General features: G+C 25.6%; 5 protein-coding genes across 5 annotated transcripts; 1 reads left to right on the top strand and 4 right to left on the bottom strand.

Moving 5' to 3' along the window:
- Window positions 1–878: 878 nt before the first annotated feature.
- Window positions 879–1238, top strand: OCT59_000938 (uncharacterized protein; the record flags this gene model as incomplete). Its single annotated transcript, XM_025331513.2, has 1 exon — window positions 879–1238. One exon carries the CDS (start codon window positions 879–881, stop codon window positions 1236–1238), a length of 360 nt encoding a protein of 119 aa, XP_025186741.2.
- Window positions 1239–6683: 5445 nt separating this feature from the next.
- OCT59_000937 (uncharacterized protein) lies at window positions 6684–8105 on the bottom strand (the record flags this gene model as incomplete). Its single annotated transcript, XM_066139218.1, has 1 exon — window positions 6684–8105. The coding sequence occupies one exon, from the start codon at window positions 8103–8105 to the stop codon at window positions 6684–6686; it is 1422 nt and encodes a 473-aa protein (XP_065988641.1).
- A 3298-nt stretch (window positions 8106–11403) lies between these two features.
- Window positions 11404–12816, bottom strand: OCT59_000936 (uncharacterized protein; the record flags this gene model as incomplete). The annotated part of the gene is made up of 2 exons (XM_066139217.1): window positions 11404–12220; window positions 12455–12816. The coding sequence occupies 2 exons, from the start codon at window positions 12814–12816 to the stop codon at window positions 11404–11406; spliced, it is 1179 nt and encodes a 392-aa protein (XP_065988640.1).
- A 1476-nt stretch (window positions 12817–14292) lies between these two features.
- Window positions 14293–15573, bottom strand: OCT59_000935 (uncharacterized protein; the record flags this gene model as incomplete). The annotated part of the gene is made up of 1 exon (XM_025330023.2): window positions 14293–15573. One exon carries the CDS (start codon window positions 15571–15573, stop codon window positions 14293–14295), a length of 1281 nt encoding a protein of 426 aa, XP_025186737.1.
- A 1397-nt stretch (window positions 15574–16970) lies between these two features.
- OCT59_000934 (uncharacterized protein) lies at window positions 16971–18374 on the bottom strand (the record flags this gene model as incomplete). Its single annotated transcript, XM_025329111.2, has 1 exon — window positions 16971–18374. One exon carries the CDS (start codon window positions 18372–18374, stop codon window positions 16971–16973), a length of 1404 nt encoding a protein of 467 aa, XP_025164046.2.
- Between the last annotated feature and the right edge of the window lie 21 nt (window positions 18375–18395).

The raw sequence follows: 18395 nt of genomic DNA, 5'->3' as shown, positions 1-18395 counted from the left end.
TCAAAAAAATTCTCACTAAAAAAATTTTCATGTGAATTTATTAGTCAGAAACAATATCATCGACTAAAAAAAAATCTTATTAAACATCGAAAAAGCCGTAGGACATAGTTCTAATTTGATTATAGTCTTGATCCAAACCAAAAAAGAATAAACAATATTTTTTGGTTAAAAAAAATCCAAAAATTTGATAAATTCTCGAAAGAAAAAATAAATAAAAAAGACTAAAAAGGTAAATAATGTTTCACAAAATCATAAAATAATACACGAAAATATTTACATGAAATATTAAGTTTCAGTCTTTACAGTAAAAACCGAAAAATAAAAAAAAAAATCATTATTATAGAGTCGTGGTAATTAAGAGAGCAGAAATGACTGCAAATAAAATGAAATTAATATGAAAAATTATACTTTTTTTTTAGTATTAATCCATCAGAATAAAAAAAATCCAGTTAAAATTTTAATTAACCGGAAATGTATTAGTTTAAAGATTGGTTATCGTAGTCAGGAAGGTCAATCAAATTTCCTTAATTATGATATGATAAATACGAAATAGATCGGACGCGTCTAATAAAAGAAATGGAAGAAATTTTCTTAAAAGGCGGTTCAAATATAGCAGTATCAAAAAATTAACGAACTTATTTTTTTAGGATGTTTAACGCGAAAATGGAAGTAAAGAAAATTAAAGAAAAATATGCGTGGCAAGCATTTAGAAAATTAGATGAAAAGGAAAATGGAAAGAATGATTTTATACTAGTGAAAGAATACATTAAAAACATGGTAGTTACTTTGCTAAAATTATCAAAATTAACAAGATTAAATATATTTTGATATATTTCAACAACGAAAATGATTTATTACAAGCAATTTATAAATCCACAATGGAAGAAGATCTAGGGATAGGACTTCAAATGAAAGGGCAAGACGAATTAATTGGAAAGGATGGAGTTTTCAAGAAAAACAATAAATTTAGTGTACCTACACATACAATATCTAATGGTGAAAAATTTCTAGATGCACTATCAAGTCCACTTTCCACGATACCCAGAAGTAAAGAAGAACATGAAGAACTTGACGATTTGAACAATAAATTTAGTGAACGTCTGGATAATTTGGAAAAGAAGAAAGAGTTATCAAACAAAGAAGGAACGACGAGTAAAGAGAGAGACAATTTTAATAAAAATAAAAAATGCGCAGTGACAACGCAAGGACGAAAAGAAGATTCCGACAGCGAATGTTAAACAAATTTGTCCTTTTTAATTAAACAAATTTAAGATCAATGTTCTTGGATTTGCGCTTGGATCTGGTTGAAGATTAATGCGAACGATATGGAATTTCGGGATACATTTCCATCAAGAGCGTAGATTTACGGATTTTTTTTCTTAATGTTTTAATTTCTTTATTTTATTTTATTTTATTTTATTTTATTTTTTAGCTTAGATCAATTTTTTTTTAGGAAAGTATAATTGTTTAGGGTCTAATTTTTCTTGAAGTCAATATTTTAACGATTTAGTTCAGAGAAAATTTGAGAAAATAAGAAAACATAGGAAAATTAAAAAAGTCAAAAAAAAAAAGAGAGAAAACTTTTTAAAAAATATTATTAGATTAGTAGCGCTTCTACACAACAGATAGATTTTAAAATTAACAAATTTTTATTTTTAAATTTATCATATAGTTAATTTTAGATTTGATTAAACTCAGTTATAGAGGGAAGTATGTCTTTTTTAGGTGCTTATGATTTTTACGTAATCATTTTTTATGATAAATAAATAATAAACGCGTTACTGTTTAAAAAAAAAAAAATAGATCGGACGCAAGAATATCACACTTTCGATGTTAAAACAATAAAAAGATATTATTGGGCGTTTTTTATAAAACTAGTAACAATTTTGTTGATCATTTGTTGATCATTTATTTTTAAATTTATTATAAATTTTGTCACGAGATTTTCTATGGAAATCATTTCTCAATTTGTTATTAAAACACCTGCTGAATTGCCTCGAAATTGAAAATCATTTCTCTTTTTATAAAAAAATTTCCTTTTTGGTAAAAAACTCTCAAATTAATCTTATATAACTTTATATGTAAATGACAATGACAATGTCAATGTCAGTGACAATGTCAATGTCAATGTCAATGTCAATGTCAATGTCAATGTCAATGTCAATGTCAATGAAAAAAACTTCTAATGCCAACTTTTCGCAAAAACTCTTCCTGTGCCACTGAAAATACCTGTTAAATTGAGACATCATTCAATATTTGCATGTTTTCATTTGTTTGCTGATCAATTTCGCTATTATAATATTATTTACTGTTGTAGCATTTTCGCTATAATTTAAAAAATTTTTAAATAATTTTAACAAAAAACATTTTATTGTTAATTAATAAATTATAGTTTTTCAATTTAATTTTTAAAATGTTAATTTTAAAATAATACATGTATTATGACAATTTCTCTCTATAAAAAAAATAAAATAAATAAAATAAATAATAAGTAGAGGTTAGAACCATCCAAAAAAACCTTACTGGGTAGTAAATTTTATATGTATTTATTTATCCATTCCTAGGAGATTTTGCAGTGAAAATTAACTATTGATTATACTATAATAAACAGATTTGAAAATTTGAGTAATTCAGAAAGATTTGCATTTTTCAAATTAGAAAAACTTTTAATTTATTCATAATTTTAATATTATTTTACAATTGTAATAGCAGGAGATATAATTTGGCCTATCGGTCATATATGTAATACGTATTACCAATTTAAATATAGGATTTCCGATTTTAATATTGCAACATGTGATCATGTATTACGGTTATTAACAAAGAATTTTTTTATTTTTTCAGCTGATTATTTTTTTGTCTTTTCATTTACAAAAACCTAATAAAATAGAAGTAAAATTTTATTTTTTTTCCTTAAATATAAACACAAACATATTTAAATTAAATAACTCAGAATTTAAATATAAACAAATATTATAGTTTGTTTACACATATTTCAAATTATGGTTTGAGCATTTTGGCCAAAGTAAATCTTGCTCTTTAATTAAAAGTAGTTCAGCAAGTTTGAAGCTGTTAAGATATTAATCTACATGAAAGCACAGTTAATATTTTTGGAGTTATTTACATTTTTACATGATAGTACTAAGTTACAAATTTTTTTTACCTTCAGAGCGTATTTTGGGCAGTTTAGTCAAAGTAAATCGACTTCTTATATTAATTGAAAGTTTTTTGGCGGGTCAAAATCTGCTTGGATATTAATTTTCATGAAGGTACAGTTAATACTTGAAGGGTTATTCACGTTTTTCACAATGGAATTTTATTTTTTCTGTTTTATTACTTTAGAGCGTATTTTCGGCACTTTAGTCAAAGTAAATCGACTTCTTATATTAATTGAAAGTTGTTCAGCGAGTAATAATCTGTTCGAATATTGGTTTTCATGAAGGTACAGTTAATATTTGAAGAGTTATTCACGTTTTTCACAACGGTACTCATTCACGAATTTTATTTTTTCCATTTTGTCACTTCAGAGCGTATTTTGAGCACTTTAGTCAAAGTAAATCGACTTCTTATATTAATTGAAAGTTGTTCAGCGAGTTATAATCTGTTTGAATATTAGTTTACATGAAGGTACAGTTAATACTTGAAGGGTTATTCACGTTTTTCACAACGGTACTCATTCACGAATTTTATTTTTTCCGTTTTGTCACTTCAGAGCGTATTTTGAGCATTTTAGTCAAAGTAAATTGACTTCTTATATTAATTAAAAGTTTTTCAGTGGGTCATAATCTGCTTGGATATTAATTTTCATGAAGGTACAGTTAATACTTGAAGGGTTATTCACGTTTTTCACAACGGTACTCATTCATGAATTTTATTTTTTCTGTTTTGTCACTTCAGAACGTATTTTGAACATTTTGGTCAAAGGAAATCGACTTCTTTTATTAATTAAAAGTTGTTTAGCAGTCAAAATCCAATTTTCATGAAAATGCAGTGGAGTAATTTATATTTTTTATGATCATACTATACTGAATTGCAAATAAATTTACATTCTTTAATGTATTTTTAAAATTTAAATTTTTATTTAATATTACTTAATAAAGCATTATTATTTAAAATTAAATTTAATATTACAATATAAATTTTTCTTTATTTTTTACCATACAAAAAAATTGTATATGGATTATGGAATCTACATTTTTATATTGGTAATACACTAATGATTTATGAAATCGGCTGTAAAAGTCACAAATTGGACAGATGTAGCCAAAAATTGGCTATCCAATTTTTTGCCAATTTTTACTTATTCTGATTCTTTTTTTAACGCGTTTATTTATTAAGTTCATAAATGATTACATAATTAACATACTTATTCTGATAATAGGCAGTATATATAAAGTAAATTGCATGTATACAAAGGTTAACAATAAATGTGAATAAATGAAACTTAATAAATAAATGCAATGTATGAAACATTATAAATTAATGAAATATATTAGTATTAAAAAACAGATGCTATTCTATTATTTGAATTTAATAATAAATATATGAATTTAATTAAGTACTTTAAAATGTGGAATATTAAAAAATATGGAGATTTTATTTTTTATAAGCATACAGTATGAATATACAGTATAAAAAAAAGATATATCATTTTATTGTTTCAAAATATAAATGGATTAATGGAGTTTTTTTCTTTATATAAATCATGTTAAAATCACATCACAAAATATCTTTTACAAAATAAATATAATTTCGTCCATATTATGTTTCTATATTTTCATATCAATTTTTATTATTTTTTTTTGCCACTATTTTATTAATAGAAAATTTAAAAACAAATTTTTATAGTAATAAAAAAAATATTAAAAACACTAAATAAATAAAAGAATTACAATGATGGAAAAAAAATTGGCTTTGACTGAAAAAGGAATAATATTCATTTAAAAAAAATTTGTAATTACAAAAACTGGAAATAACTGGATAGCTGCATCATTCATTCCAAGAGGATGGGAATAGAAAAATTATTATTAATACAAACTAAGTTTTTTTGTAAAAAAAGTGATTAAAATTTCATTAACCGGAAAATTATATTAGCAATAAAGAATTGTGTATAATATGACCCGACCGCCAATCAAATAACATGGACAGATCATGTTACATACAGATGGTGGCCTAAATGATCCGGCCACTTTTCAAAATTAAAAAATTTTTATATGTTTTATAAAATGAAAATAAAAATTTAACATGTTCATTACGCCTTCCTTTATTGAATTTTACAAAAATTTAATAATTAAATCTATATCCATTCGCGAAAATAACAGCATTGACCCTCTGAGGCATACTATCAATTAATTTTCGATAATATTCAGGAGGGAGATCATCCCATGCAACCTTGACGTATACTTAACATCATCATCATATCTAATATTTTATTAAAATCAATACAAACTATTATATTTATATTTATCTTCATTTAACATGTTACAGGATTAATTCATTTTGATCATTAAATATAATATTTCTTTAATAAAACTAATAAACTCAAAATAAACCATAAAATTTATTATTTGATAAATATACAAAATACAAATCAACTTTTTAATATAAACCCTATTATATTACTTAAAATATATATAAATAATTACTGAATAATGCAATAATTATATTATAACTCACTAACAATACCAAATTACCCTAGTTATTCAATTCAAATTATTTATACAGGGTAATCTAAACATGAAAAAAATTTTTTAATTAGCTCGATAATATCAATTAATACTTGATTGACCTTTATATTTTGAATAAGTTTTATTTGAAAGTTGCAAAGAGAATGATTTAAAGTGCACGAATTGATTGTTGCCGACCAGACTGATAAATTTAGGAATTTTTAAATTTTTAAGAACGTTATCTTCTGATAAAATCACAACTTTAGATGTCTGACTATAAAATAATTTCATAATAAAAGTGTATAAATTTTCAATATCCCACAACTAGGGATGGCACGTGATTTAAAACAAGATGTTTTAAAACAATTTAAATCAGATTTTTATTGTTTTAAAACTTTTTTTTTGTTTTAAAACATTGGTCGGATTATTGCGTAATTATTTTTTAATGACCTTTTTTGTATTTTTAAGCAGCCTTTTTTTAAAATTATTCTCGTGGAAGACCATCATCAGAAGACATCAGTAAGCACTTTGAAAAGTTACGAAAAACACCTCGTCAAAAGTGTGTAATTATTGTGGAAATGACATTAGTTATTGATTAAATTGATCGATTAGAAGATTTAAAATTAACATATATAATTTTTTTTTTTAAGAGTTAGCGTACATTTTATTTAACGAATAGTAGTATCACTAAGCTATTACAAAATAAAATTCCCAACAAGGTCGGTCCGGCTATACTCTAAATATATATTATATAATAAAGTGCTTAAATTTTTATTGCAAATATGTATTACGTAGTAAAGTCTAGTAAAGTGCTTAATGTTTTAAAACGCCAAAATTGTTTTAAAACATGTTTTTTGCCATCCCTAAGTTTGGTAGAGTTATGAATTATATAATCGCAAGTTTTTAATATAAATGACTTAATAAATTATAACGAAATAATTAACTATAACAATTAACTTTCCGAGTTCTCATTTTCAGTTAAAAATAAATATTTTTATTCTATAATTTTACGATTAATTATTTCTTTTGATGAGGTTGAATTCTATATCGACCAGGGTATTTTATTGATACTATTGGATAGAGCTCTGATGGTAAATTATTCCATACTGATACTTCTGGATATTTTGTACCATTGACTGTAAAAGAACAAGTTCTTTTATTCATATCTAAATGAACTGTAATTCTTGCACCATCTTCGTGAAATGACGGACAGTAGTATGTTTCATAATCAGAATTACGACAATAACCATTGGAACCTAATACCCATCCAGAAGATTGCCTTCCTGCAGGATTTTCATAATCAAAATTTTTTGATGCACATACTCCGACCCAAGACCAGAAACAAATTTTCTCAATAATAATGTCCCATTCATAAATACCTTTATTTTCCAATAACATTTTAGCTCTAACAATACTCCACGAAATAAGATTTTTTGGTGCATATACAACTTTTCCATTATTCTCAATAATAACTTTTGATCCACATACTGACTCATCCCAAACATAATTGGCATGATTAGTTATGGATATTCCTCGAAAATGATTTAGTTCGGAATTAATTGATCTTGTATTATGTCGATAAATATTTAAAATGATTTTAGCCGGGACAATTTCTAGTGGCTCGATGATATCAACTAATACTTGACCTTGGATTCGTCTGAAATTAATAAATTCAACTAAAAGCTCCAATTCTTTAGCAACTTTATTACGATCGGGAATAAATTTATTTTCTATTCGTACAGAGTTTTCCATTTGTTCTATTTGTTCTAGAGTTGGTAATCGTCCCATAAGAGTTTTATATGCATCATTAGAAACTTGTTTTGCCGCAAGGAGAGCACTATATCGGAATACTTCATATTCTGAAGTTGCAAAAGGCTCTTCTTTTTCATATGTACAAGTCAAAAAATATTGAAAGCCTGTAATAGATAATCGACCAAATTCAATGGTATTTAGTGGAATAGTAGCTACTGCTTCAATTAACGAACATAAGAAAATATTGTCTTCTGTTAATGGCATTTTATTTGCAAATTTAGACAGTAGTTCCGGTGAATAATTTCCATTGTTATTTTTTTCTAATGTATCTTTAAAATTTTTCACAATAAAATCCTGAAGATCTGGTAATTGAAAATAGTCGGCAGCATAAAAAGCTTCAATTATATTATCCTTTGTTAAAGATTCATTTTTAATTGATCCCGTATAAATGTATTCTAATATAATTTCCATTCCACAAGAATTGATCGTTGGAAAAGAAATTTTATTTTCATAACTTTCTTTCATCCCATTATAAAGTAATCTATCAAATACTTCGGACCTTGCTGCCAAAATTGCTCTAGAACCATAAAATTTCTTTTCATCGTCACATAAAATTTCTATATCACTATATTTTGGATTATTTATCAATAAACTTAAATCTTTTTCTAATGAATATCCTTTCGTCATTTCTTGGAAATTTTTTTTTTAAAAAAATAAAATTTAATTTAGGGCATTTTGAGAAACCTTATTTATATATAAATTTAAAATTTGTACTATGTTGTACTGTACCACATGTCCAAATAGTTGTGCTTATGATCGACAAGCGTTCACTAAAGCTCATGTGATTTTAACATGTGATTTTGTTATATACGGCGCAGTTGTGGCAACACGACTTTGAAAACGAATTGACGATCAGCTCAGATAACGTTAGCATAAATATATAAAAAAATTTTTCGAAGTTTTAGAAGTTTTACAAAAACAAACTCTACCAGGTGACGTGAACCAAAAAAACAATTTGTGTTTATTTTAATAAATAATAATTAGTTTTTGTAGATTTATGTTAAATTAATTGTTTTAAAAATTTATATAGAATATACTGAAATATTTATTTTTGGAGTTCACTGACGTTTTAGAGTTGCTTAGGGTTGGAGTAAGCATATGTGGGATTAAATTAAGGATTAGTAAGGTTAGTTTAGGTTGAAAGGTTACATTTAGAGTTAACGTTGACATTGGAATTACTTATCCTGTAAAAAATTTTATCCGTAATTTTTGTAAAAACTCCGTGAATATGATAAATTTATAGGTAAATAAATAAAAATCTAAGCAACTTGGATAATTTCCATGTTTTGAGGCTATAAATTCCGTGAATATGATACATTTACGGAGATAACAGAGAATAAAAAACACGGAATAAGTTTTTTGTAGGGTTAGGATTACTGGAACATTTTTTTGATGGTTACGGGTACTAGTTTCGTGTACTGTACGTATAGCATAAAAGATTAAAGTAATTCGTACTAGTACTCGCAAGCAAAATTAAATGATTTATAAACATTATGATGATTTTTAGTTTCGTATGCATTAAATGTGGGAATATTATTTAATGACAAATAGCATTTTTTTTCTTTATGAAAGAATTCTATTCTGGAATAAATATTAAAACGCAATAAATGGAGTGTGACACTGCATAATGAATTGTTTAATAAATTATCTTTTTTAAACAATAATCATATAACATGCCATATTATTTAGCTACAGTATTACTGTATAAATATTTGATATATTTATGCGTTAAGCTCAGACTTGAACATTGATAATCGACCAATTCCAATATCATTTAGTAAAATAGTTGCTGTTTCTTCAACTAATAAATTATAATCTTCTGATAAAAGTATAATTTCTACAGCTTTAGATAATAATTCTTGGAATATGGTTTACTCCGTAATTTTCTTTTAAAATATTTTTTTAAGTTTTTCATTATAAAATCTTTGAAGGTCCGATAATTGAAAATAATCTACAGCATCATAATAAGCTTCAACTATATTATCTTTAGTCAAAGAATTTTCTTTAATTGATACAACATAAAAATATTTTAATATAATTTCCATTCCACTAGAATTGATCGTTAGTAAAGAAATTTGTCTTTCGAAACTCTCTTTCATCCCATTATAAAGTAATCTATAAATACTTCGGATCTTGCTGCTAAAATTGCTCTACAGCCATATAATTTCTTTTCATCTTCACATAAAATTTCTATATCACTGTACTTTGGATTATTTATTAATAATCTTAAATCTTTTTCTAACGAGGTCATTTTAATATTTTTTTTTTTTTTTTTTTAACTCAATGAGTATATAAATAATAAATATGATGCTGATTTTTTACAAATTTAGGATAGTATTTGGTAAAAAAAGTATTAGCAAAAAATTTCATGCATTTCAATGAATCATTAGTACAGGATGATCTCGTATCAATTAAAAAAAGGAGTCTTCACGTTATTCCAAAAAATATATTTAATCAAACGAATTATAAATCAAATTCCAGATATTTGACTAATCCTAAGTTTTTTAAATTTAAATGCTCATAAATCAATAATAAAAAACTTTGCTTAATTAAATAAAAGTGTAATTCACAATATCATTTCATATTAAATATATTTTTTGTTACGAATTAAATCTCGAGAAAACATGTGGTAATATATATATTTCCATATAATACGGTACATTAATGAGCTTTCAACAACCTACGGAAACATATTTTTTGTATAAATTTTTTTAGTAAAACTGAATTAGAAATATTTATTCGTACGTATTCTCAAGTTGAGTTCTTAAATCTTTTTCATATTGTAACAAAATCGGTTATACTACACAACAAATACGACAAACTAAAGAGAGTATGGTTTCGTAAGTTAAGAGTTAAGACCAATATTTAAATTTGTAAAATCTATTTTTATAATGCAATAAATTATGTATTAAATATTTTATAAGATAACGAATATGTGAACATAGTCCATAAAAACTCATCAATATTATTTATAATAAATTGTTACAGTAGTTTCTTTAAAGGTTCTACAAATTAAAAATTTTTTGAGATTAAGGTACGAGACAAATCTTGATCAGAATCTGTATAATAATTTTAGGTTCGAAGATTGCTTTTATTGCCGAATAAAAAATATAAAGTATTAATAACATATAGTCTTTATATGGCGTGACCATAACCATAAAAGCTTTTTGATATGTTAGAAGTAAATGAAAAAACACGAAATTATCGAAAAAATATTTAAGGAATTTGGGGTAAAAGAGGAGGAAGAAGAAATATTATAATCTACAATATAGATGTATGGATTATGGATAATTATATGAAGAATTGAATTGATTAAACCTAAGTTGGGTGACTCAACTAAAGATTTTGCATATGTAATACGATCAATAAATGTGGAAACCAACAATGCAAGAATTCAAAATTGATGATATTACAAACAATTAATTAATATAATTTAATTAATTTATAATTGGTTCGATTAATTACTCGAACAACGCCACAATTTCATATCCATACAAAAAATATAATCATACAACACTAATTCATAATTAACAAGCCAGAAAATTTTGATAAAATATAAAAGAAATTAAGGATGTAGAAAAACATGAGAAATTAATTTAAAAAAGGGTGTTTATTATTTTTCGCAAGCTTCAAGTATTAACTAAGCTTTCACTAGTAATAAACAACTTGATAACAATTTTTTTCTTTTTTTTTGTTTTAATATTACTAATTTTTTTCTCTTTTTTGCTTCCTTGTTTTTAATTACCAATAAATATATTATTAATCTATATAACTCATTAATATGAAGCTTTGGTTTAAATTACCAATATCAGAAACATTTGGAATCATTGAATTTTTTATAGTTGATCTTAAACAGATTCGTCACGAAACTTTCAAATTCCCCGAGTTCTAATTTATTGTTATAAAAATAATGACTCATAATTTTTTAGTCTTGGTGAGGTTGAATTCGAAAGCGACCAGGACTATATAATGATACTACTGGATAAAGCTTTGATGGTAAATTATTCCATGCTGATACTTCCGAATATTTTGTACCATTAACTGTAAAGGAACAAGTTCTTCTATTCATATCTAAATGAACAGTAATTTTTGCACCATCATTATGAAATGGCGGACAATAATTGTTTAAACTATTTCCAGGATTACAACAAGAACCATTGGAACCTAATACCCATCCAGAAGGTTGCACTCCTGCAAATTCTCCATAGTTAAAATTTTCTGATGCACATACTCCAACCCAAGACCAGACACAAACTTTCTCAATAATAACATCCCATTCAAAAATACCATTATTTTCTAATGACATTTTAGCTCTAACACTTTTCCATGGCCCAAGGCCATTTGGTGCGTATACAACTTTTCCATTATCCTCAATGATAAGTCTTGATCCGCATGATGTCTCATCCCAAACATAACTGGAGCAATTTGATATGGAAATTCCTCTAATGTGATTTATATTAGAATTAATTGATTTTGTATTATGCCGATAAACGTTTAAAATTATTTTAGCTGGAACAATTTCTAGTGGCTCAATGATGTCAACTAATACTTGACCTTGAATTCGTCTGAAATTAATAAATTCAATTAAAGGCTCCAATTCCTTTGCAACTTTTTGATGATCGGTAATAGGTTCACTTTCTACTTGAATTGAATTCTCTATTTGGTCTAAGGTTGGCAATCGTTTTAAAAGAGTGTTAAATGCATCATTAGAAACTTGTTTTGCTGCAAGAATAGAACTATATCTAAAAAGTTCATATTCTGGGGTTACAAAAGGTTTTTCTTTTTCAAATGTACAAGATAAAAGATATTGAAGGCCCGTAATAGATAATCGACCAAATTCAATTGTATTTTATGGGATAGTAGCTACTGCTTCAACCAATAAATTTAGAAAAATATTATCTTCTGTTAATGGCATTTTTCCTGCAAATTTAGATAATAGCTCTGGTGAATAATTTTCTAAATGATTTTTTTTTAACATATTTTTAAAAACTTTCATAATAAAATCCTGAAGGTCTGGTAATTGAAAATAGTCAGCAGCGTAAAAAGCTTCAATTATATTATCCTTTGTTAAAGATTCATTTTTAATTGACCCCGTATAAGTATATTCTAATACAATCTCCATTCCAGTAGAATTAATTTTTGGAAAAGAAATTTGGGTTTCATAACTTTCTTTCATTCCATTGTAAAGTAATCTATCGAATACTTCGGATCTTGCTGCTAAAATTGCTCTACAACCATATAATTTCTTTTCATCCTCACATAAAATTTCTATATCACTATATTTTGGATTATTTATTAATAATCTTAAATCTTTTTCTAATGAATATCCTCTCGTCATTTTTCTTGGAAAAAATTTTTCTAAAAAAAGAAAAATTTTTTTTTTGGAACATTATTTAAATATATAAATTTAGTTTTGTACTATTTTGTACTGTACACTCATTGAAAAATGTTTCCATTTTTGCATTTTTAGCTACGCCTAACGATCGACAATCGTTACACTTTATCTCATTATAAGGTTATAAGGTAATCCGTACTCGCAAGCAAAATTAAACGATTTCAGTTATAGACATTACAATGATTTTTAGTTTTTGCATACATTAAATGCAGGTACTATATTGATTAATAATGAGTAATGACAAATAGCATTTTTTTTTTATCTTGGAATAAGACGCAATAATGAAACATAGAATGACGTAATAAATCACCAATAATTTTTTTTATTTTTATATTAAAATTTCAAATTATTATATATTTAAATATGATCCATTACAAATAAGTCTTAATTTTTAATTTATCATTATAAAAATAATGATACAAAAAAAAAAAAAAAAAAATTTCTCAATATTTCTTCAATTAAGCATATTTTTAGGAGCTTGAATGTGAATTCGGCCGTTATAACGTAAAGATACTGGTATTTGATAATGCTCGATAATATCAATTAATACTTGATTGACCTTTATATTTGAGTAGTAAGTTTTATTTGAAAGTCGCAAAGAGAATGATTTTATAGTGCACGAATTGTTTTTGCTGACCAGACCAATAAATTTAAGAATTTTTAAGAATATTATCTTCTGATAAATCACAACTTTAGATGTCTGACTATATCACTATAAAGTAATTTCATAATAAAAGTGTATAAATTTTCAATATCCCACAACATTATTGTTTATATTAAGGATTCTTCTTGATTGGACAAATATATAAAGGTAAATTCTAGTATAATTTTCAATAAATTATTAGAAAGAAAAAATTCGTTTACATAACTTTCTTTCATTCCGTTACAACTAATCTTGCTTAATTGTATTACTAGATTTCTTAACATTAATTCTTGCATAATTTTTATATTACCTTAATTTTGGCTATAATCATTCTATTTTATGTAGTTTAATTAAAAAATGAACTTTAACAATATTACTTAAAACTATTGTCTAATTAAATGATTCAGCAATTTTAAAACTGTATCCATTTAATTTAGAAAATTAAAAATTCTTATATTTTAATGTTAAAAAATAAAAAATTTATTAATTGAAATATAATAATTTAACACCCTAACCAATCATGATTCGTAGTTTATTCTGGACAGACTACAACAAAGTTTTTAAAGAACATGGATGATTTAGCAGGATTCTGAATGGATCAAGAACAATCATTGCAATTACTTCAATCAATTCCAGGATTTTTTTTACTTTATACTATTTAATAATAATTATATTATAAGTGCGTGGACTAATTTAAGAAAACGAAAAAAACATGAACACTAAATTACGACTTTTTTTCATGTTAATAATTTGAACCACGAATTGAAATCTTTTATTTATATATGTAAAATAACATCAAATGATTTTTTACAATCAAATTCATCACGAAATCGACCAGGGTATTTTAATGATACTACTGGATAAAGCTTTGATGGTAAATTATTCCATGCTGATACTTCCGAATATTTTGTACCATTGACTGTAAAGGAACAAGTTCTTCTATTAATATCTAAATGAACAGTAATTTTTGCACCATCATAATGAAATGGCGGACAATAATTGTTTAAACTATTTCCAGGATTACAACAAGAACCATTGGAACCTAATACCCATCCAGAAAATTGCGTTCCTGCAACTTCTCCATAGTTAAAATTTTCTGATGCACATACTCCAACCCAAGACCATGTACAAACTTTCTCAATAATAACATCCCATTCATAAATACCAATATTTTCTAATAACATTTTAGCTCTAACACTTCTCCATTGACCATTTGGTGCGTATACAACTTTTCCATTATCCTCAATAATAAGTTCTGGTCCACATGCTGACTCATCCCAAACATAATTGGTACAATTATTTATGGATATTCCTCGAAAATGGTTTATATCGGAATTAATTGATTTTGTATTATGTCGATAAATATTTAAAATGATTTTAGCCGGGACAATTTCTAGTGGCTCGATGATATCAACTAATACTTGACCTTGGATTCGTCTGAAATTAATAAATTCAACTAAAAGCTCCAATTCTTTAGCAACTTTTTTATGATCAGGAATAAATTTATTTTCTACTCGTACAGAGTTTTCCATTTGTTCTATTTGTTTTAGAGTTGGTAATCGTTCCATAAGAGTTTTATATGTATCATTAGAAACTTGTTTTGCCGCAAGGATAGCACTATATCGGAAAACTTCGTATTCTGGAGTTGCAAAAGGCTTTTCTTTTTCATATGTACAAGACAAAAGATATTGAAAGCCTGTAATAGACAATCGACCGAATTCAATGGTATTTAGTGGAATAGTAGCAACTGCTTCAACTAACGAACATAAGAGAATATTGTCTTCCGTTAATGGCATTTTCCCCGCAAATTTAGACAGTAGTTCCGGTGAATAATTTCTATTGTTATTTTTTTCTAGTGTATTTTTAAAATTTTTCACAATAAAATCCTGAAGGTCTGGTAATTGAAAATAGTCAGCAGCATAAAAAGCTTCAATTATATTATCCTTTGTTAAAGATTCATTTTTAATTGACCCCGTATAAATGTATTCTAATATAATTTCCATTCCACAAGAATTGATCTTTGGAAAAGAAATTTTATTTTCATAACTTTCTTTCATCCCATTATAAAGTAATCTATCAAATACTTCGGATCTTGCTGCTAAAATTGCTCTAGAACCATTTCATCGTCACATAAAATTTCTATATCACTATATTTTGGATTATTTATCAATAGGCTTAAATCTTTTTCTAATGAATATCCTTTCGTCATTTCTTGGAAAATTTTTTTTTTTAAAAAAAATAAATTTAAATTAAGGGCTTTTTGAGAAACCTTATTTATATATAAATTTAAAATCTGTACTATGTTGTACTGTACTACATATTGCCAAATCAATATTTCATTTTAACTGTGCTTATAATCGGCAATCGTTTGTGATTTAGCATGTGATTTTGTTATATACGGCGCAGTTGTGGCAACACCAAAATTATACGACTTTGAAAACGAATTGACGACGTTAATATGAATATACAAAAAATTTTTTCGAAGTTTTATAAAAACTGACTCTATCAGGTGACGTGAACTAAAAAGTCAAATTTGTGTAGCCTTACACTTTATTTTAATAAAATAATAATTAGTTTCTGTAAATTTATTTTAATTAATTGTTTTAAAAATCTATGTAGACGATACTGAAATATTTATTTTTGGAGTTAACCCTGAGTTGCTTAGGGTTGGAATGGGATTAGAGTAAGGATTATTAAGGTTAGATTAGGTTGAAAGGTTACATTTAGAGTTAACGTTGGCATTGGATGCTTATCCTGTAAATTTATCGGAGTTTTTCCAGAATTTTTTTATAGGGAGTACTTCGAACCTTGCAGCTAAAGTCATTCTACAACCTTATATTTCTTTTTATTTTCAATTTTGTTAATAACCTTAAATCATTTTCTAATGAATTTCACTTCATTATTTTAAATTTCTTTAGCAGGAAAGAAGGAACTTGTAGTTTATTTGTGATTCTATTTCAATTTTAGCAATTAGACAAATTAACTAATGGTTAATAACTATAAAAAATATATGGATGTTATTTAAGTATTTCTTTTTTACAGTACGTAATTTACTTAATTAGTAGTATATGTAATCGAACCAAAAATGGCTAGTCATTTAACAAAAATCTTTTCATTAAATAATAGATGAATAAAAAAATATTTTGATCAGCGTGGCTCAAAATTTTATGAAAGATTTATTTAACCAAGCTGCTATTAATTCCGATTTAGCATATTCAAAATATTTTGTTAGTACAGAAACACTAATCTGATATATAGTTCAACATCATATTTATAATGCTCAGGTAAGCTTGATAGAGTTATGCAAGCTTTAAGCAGTTTTAACATAAATAACTTTAATAAATTATAACATCTTTTATACTTGAGTATATTAACCATTATTTTTTCGAATTAACTTTCCGAGTTCTCATTTTCAGTTAAAATAGATATTTTTATTTTATAATTTTACGATTAATTATTTCTTTTGATGAGGCTGAATTCTATATTGACCAGGGTATTTTATTGATACTATTGGATAGAGCTTTGATGGTAAATTATTCCATGCTGATACTTTTGGATATTTTGTACCATTGACTGTAAAAGAACAAGTTCTTTTATTCATATCTAAATGAACTGTAATTCTTGCACCATCTTCGTGAAATGACGGACAGTAGTATGTTTCATAATCATAATTACGACAATAACCATTGGTACCTAATACCCATCCAGAAGATTGCCTTCCTGCAGGATTTTCATAATCAAAATTTTTTGATGCACATACTCCAACCCAAGACCAGAAACAAGTTTTTTCAATAATAATATCCCATTCATAAATACCATTATTTTCTAATAACATTTTAGCTCTAACAATTCTCCACGAATTAAGATCATTTGGTGCATATACAACTTTTCCGTTATTCTCAATAATAGCTTTTGATCCACTTCCTAACCTATCCCAAAAAAGTTCAGATTCTTTAAATCTATAAATTGGTATTCCTCGAATATTGTTTAAATCTGAATCAATTAATTCCGAATTATGTTGAATAATTTCAGCTGGAATAACTTTTAATGGTTCAATGAAATCAATTTGTCCTCTTTTTATTCGCCTAAAATCAATATATTCGATCAAAGGCTCCAATTCTTCAGCAACTTTTTGATGATTTACAATAAGTTTATTTTCTACTTGAATCAAGTTATCTATTTGCTCTAAAGTTGGCAACTGTTTCATTAGAGCTTTATATGTATCATCAGAAATTTGCTTTGCTGCAAGAATAGCACTGTAACGAAAAACTTCGTATTCTGGTGTCGCAAAAGGTATTTCTTTTTCGTATGTACAAAATAAAAAATATTGAAGAGCTGTAATAGATAATCGACCAATTTCAATATCATTTAATAAAATAGTTGCTATTTCTTCGATTAATAAATTAAGAAGAATATTATCTTCTGTTAATGGCATTTTCCCCGCAAATTTAGACAGTAGTTCCGGTGAATAATTTCCATTGTTATTTTTTTTTAATGTATTTTTAAAATTTTTCACAATAAAATCCTGAAGATCTGGTAATTGAAAATAGTCGGCAGCATAAAAAGCTTCAATTATATTATCCTTTGTTAAAGATTCATTTTTAATTGATCCCGTATAAATGTATTCTAATATAATTTCCATTCCACAAGAATTGATCGTTGGAAAAGAAATTTTATTTTCATAACTTTCTTTCATCCCATTATAAAGTAATCTATCAAATACTTCGGACCTTGCTGCTAAAATTGCTCTAGAACCATAAAATTTCTTTTCATTGTCACATAAAATTTCTATATCACTATATTTTGGATTATTTATTAATAATCTTAAATCTTTTTCTAATGAAAATCCTCTTGTCATTTTTTAAGAATTTTTTTTAAA

Source organism: Rhizophagus irregularis, chromosome 1 (assembly GCF_026210795.1).
Source record: "Rhizophagus irregularis chromosome 1, complete sequence".
Lineage (NCBI taxonomy): Eukaryota > Fungi > Glomeromycota > Glomeromycetes > Glomerales > Glomeraceae > Rhizophagus > Rhizophagus irregularis.
This window is presented reverse-complemented; position numbering and strand designations above follow the sequence as displayed.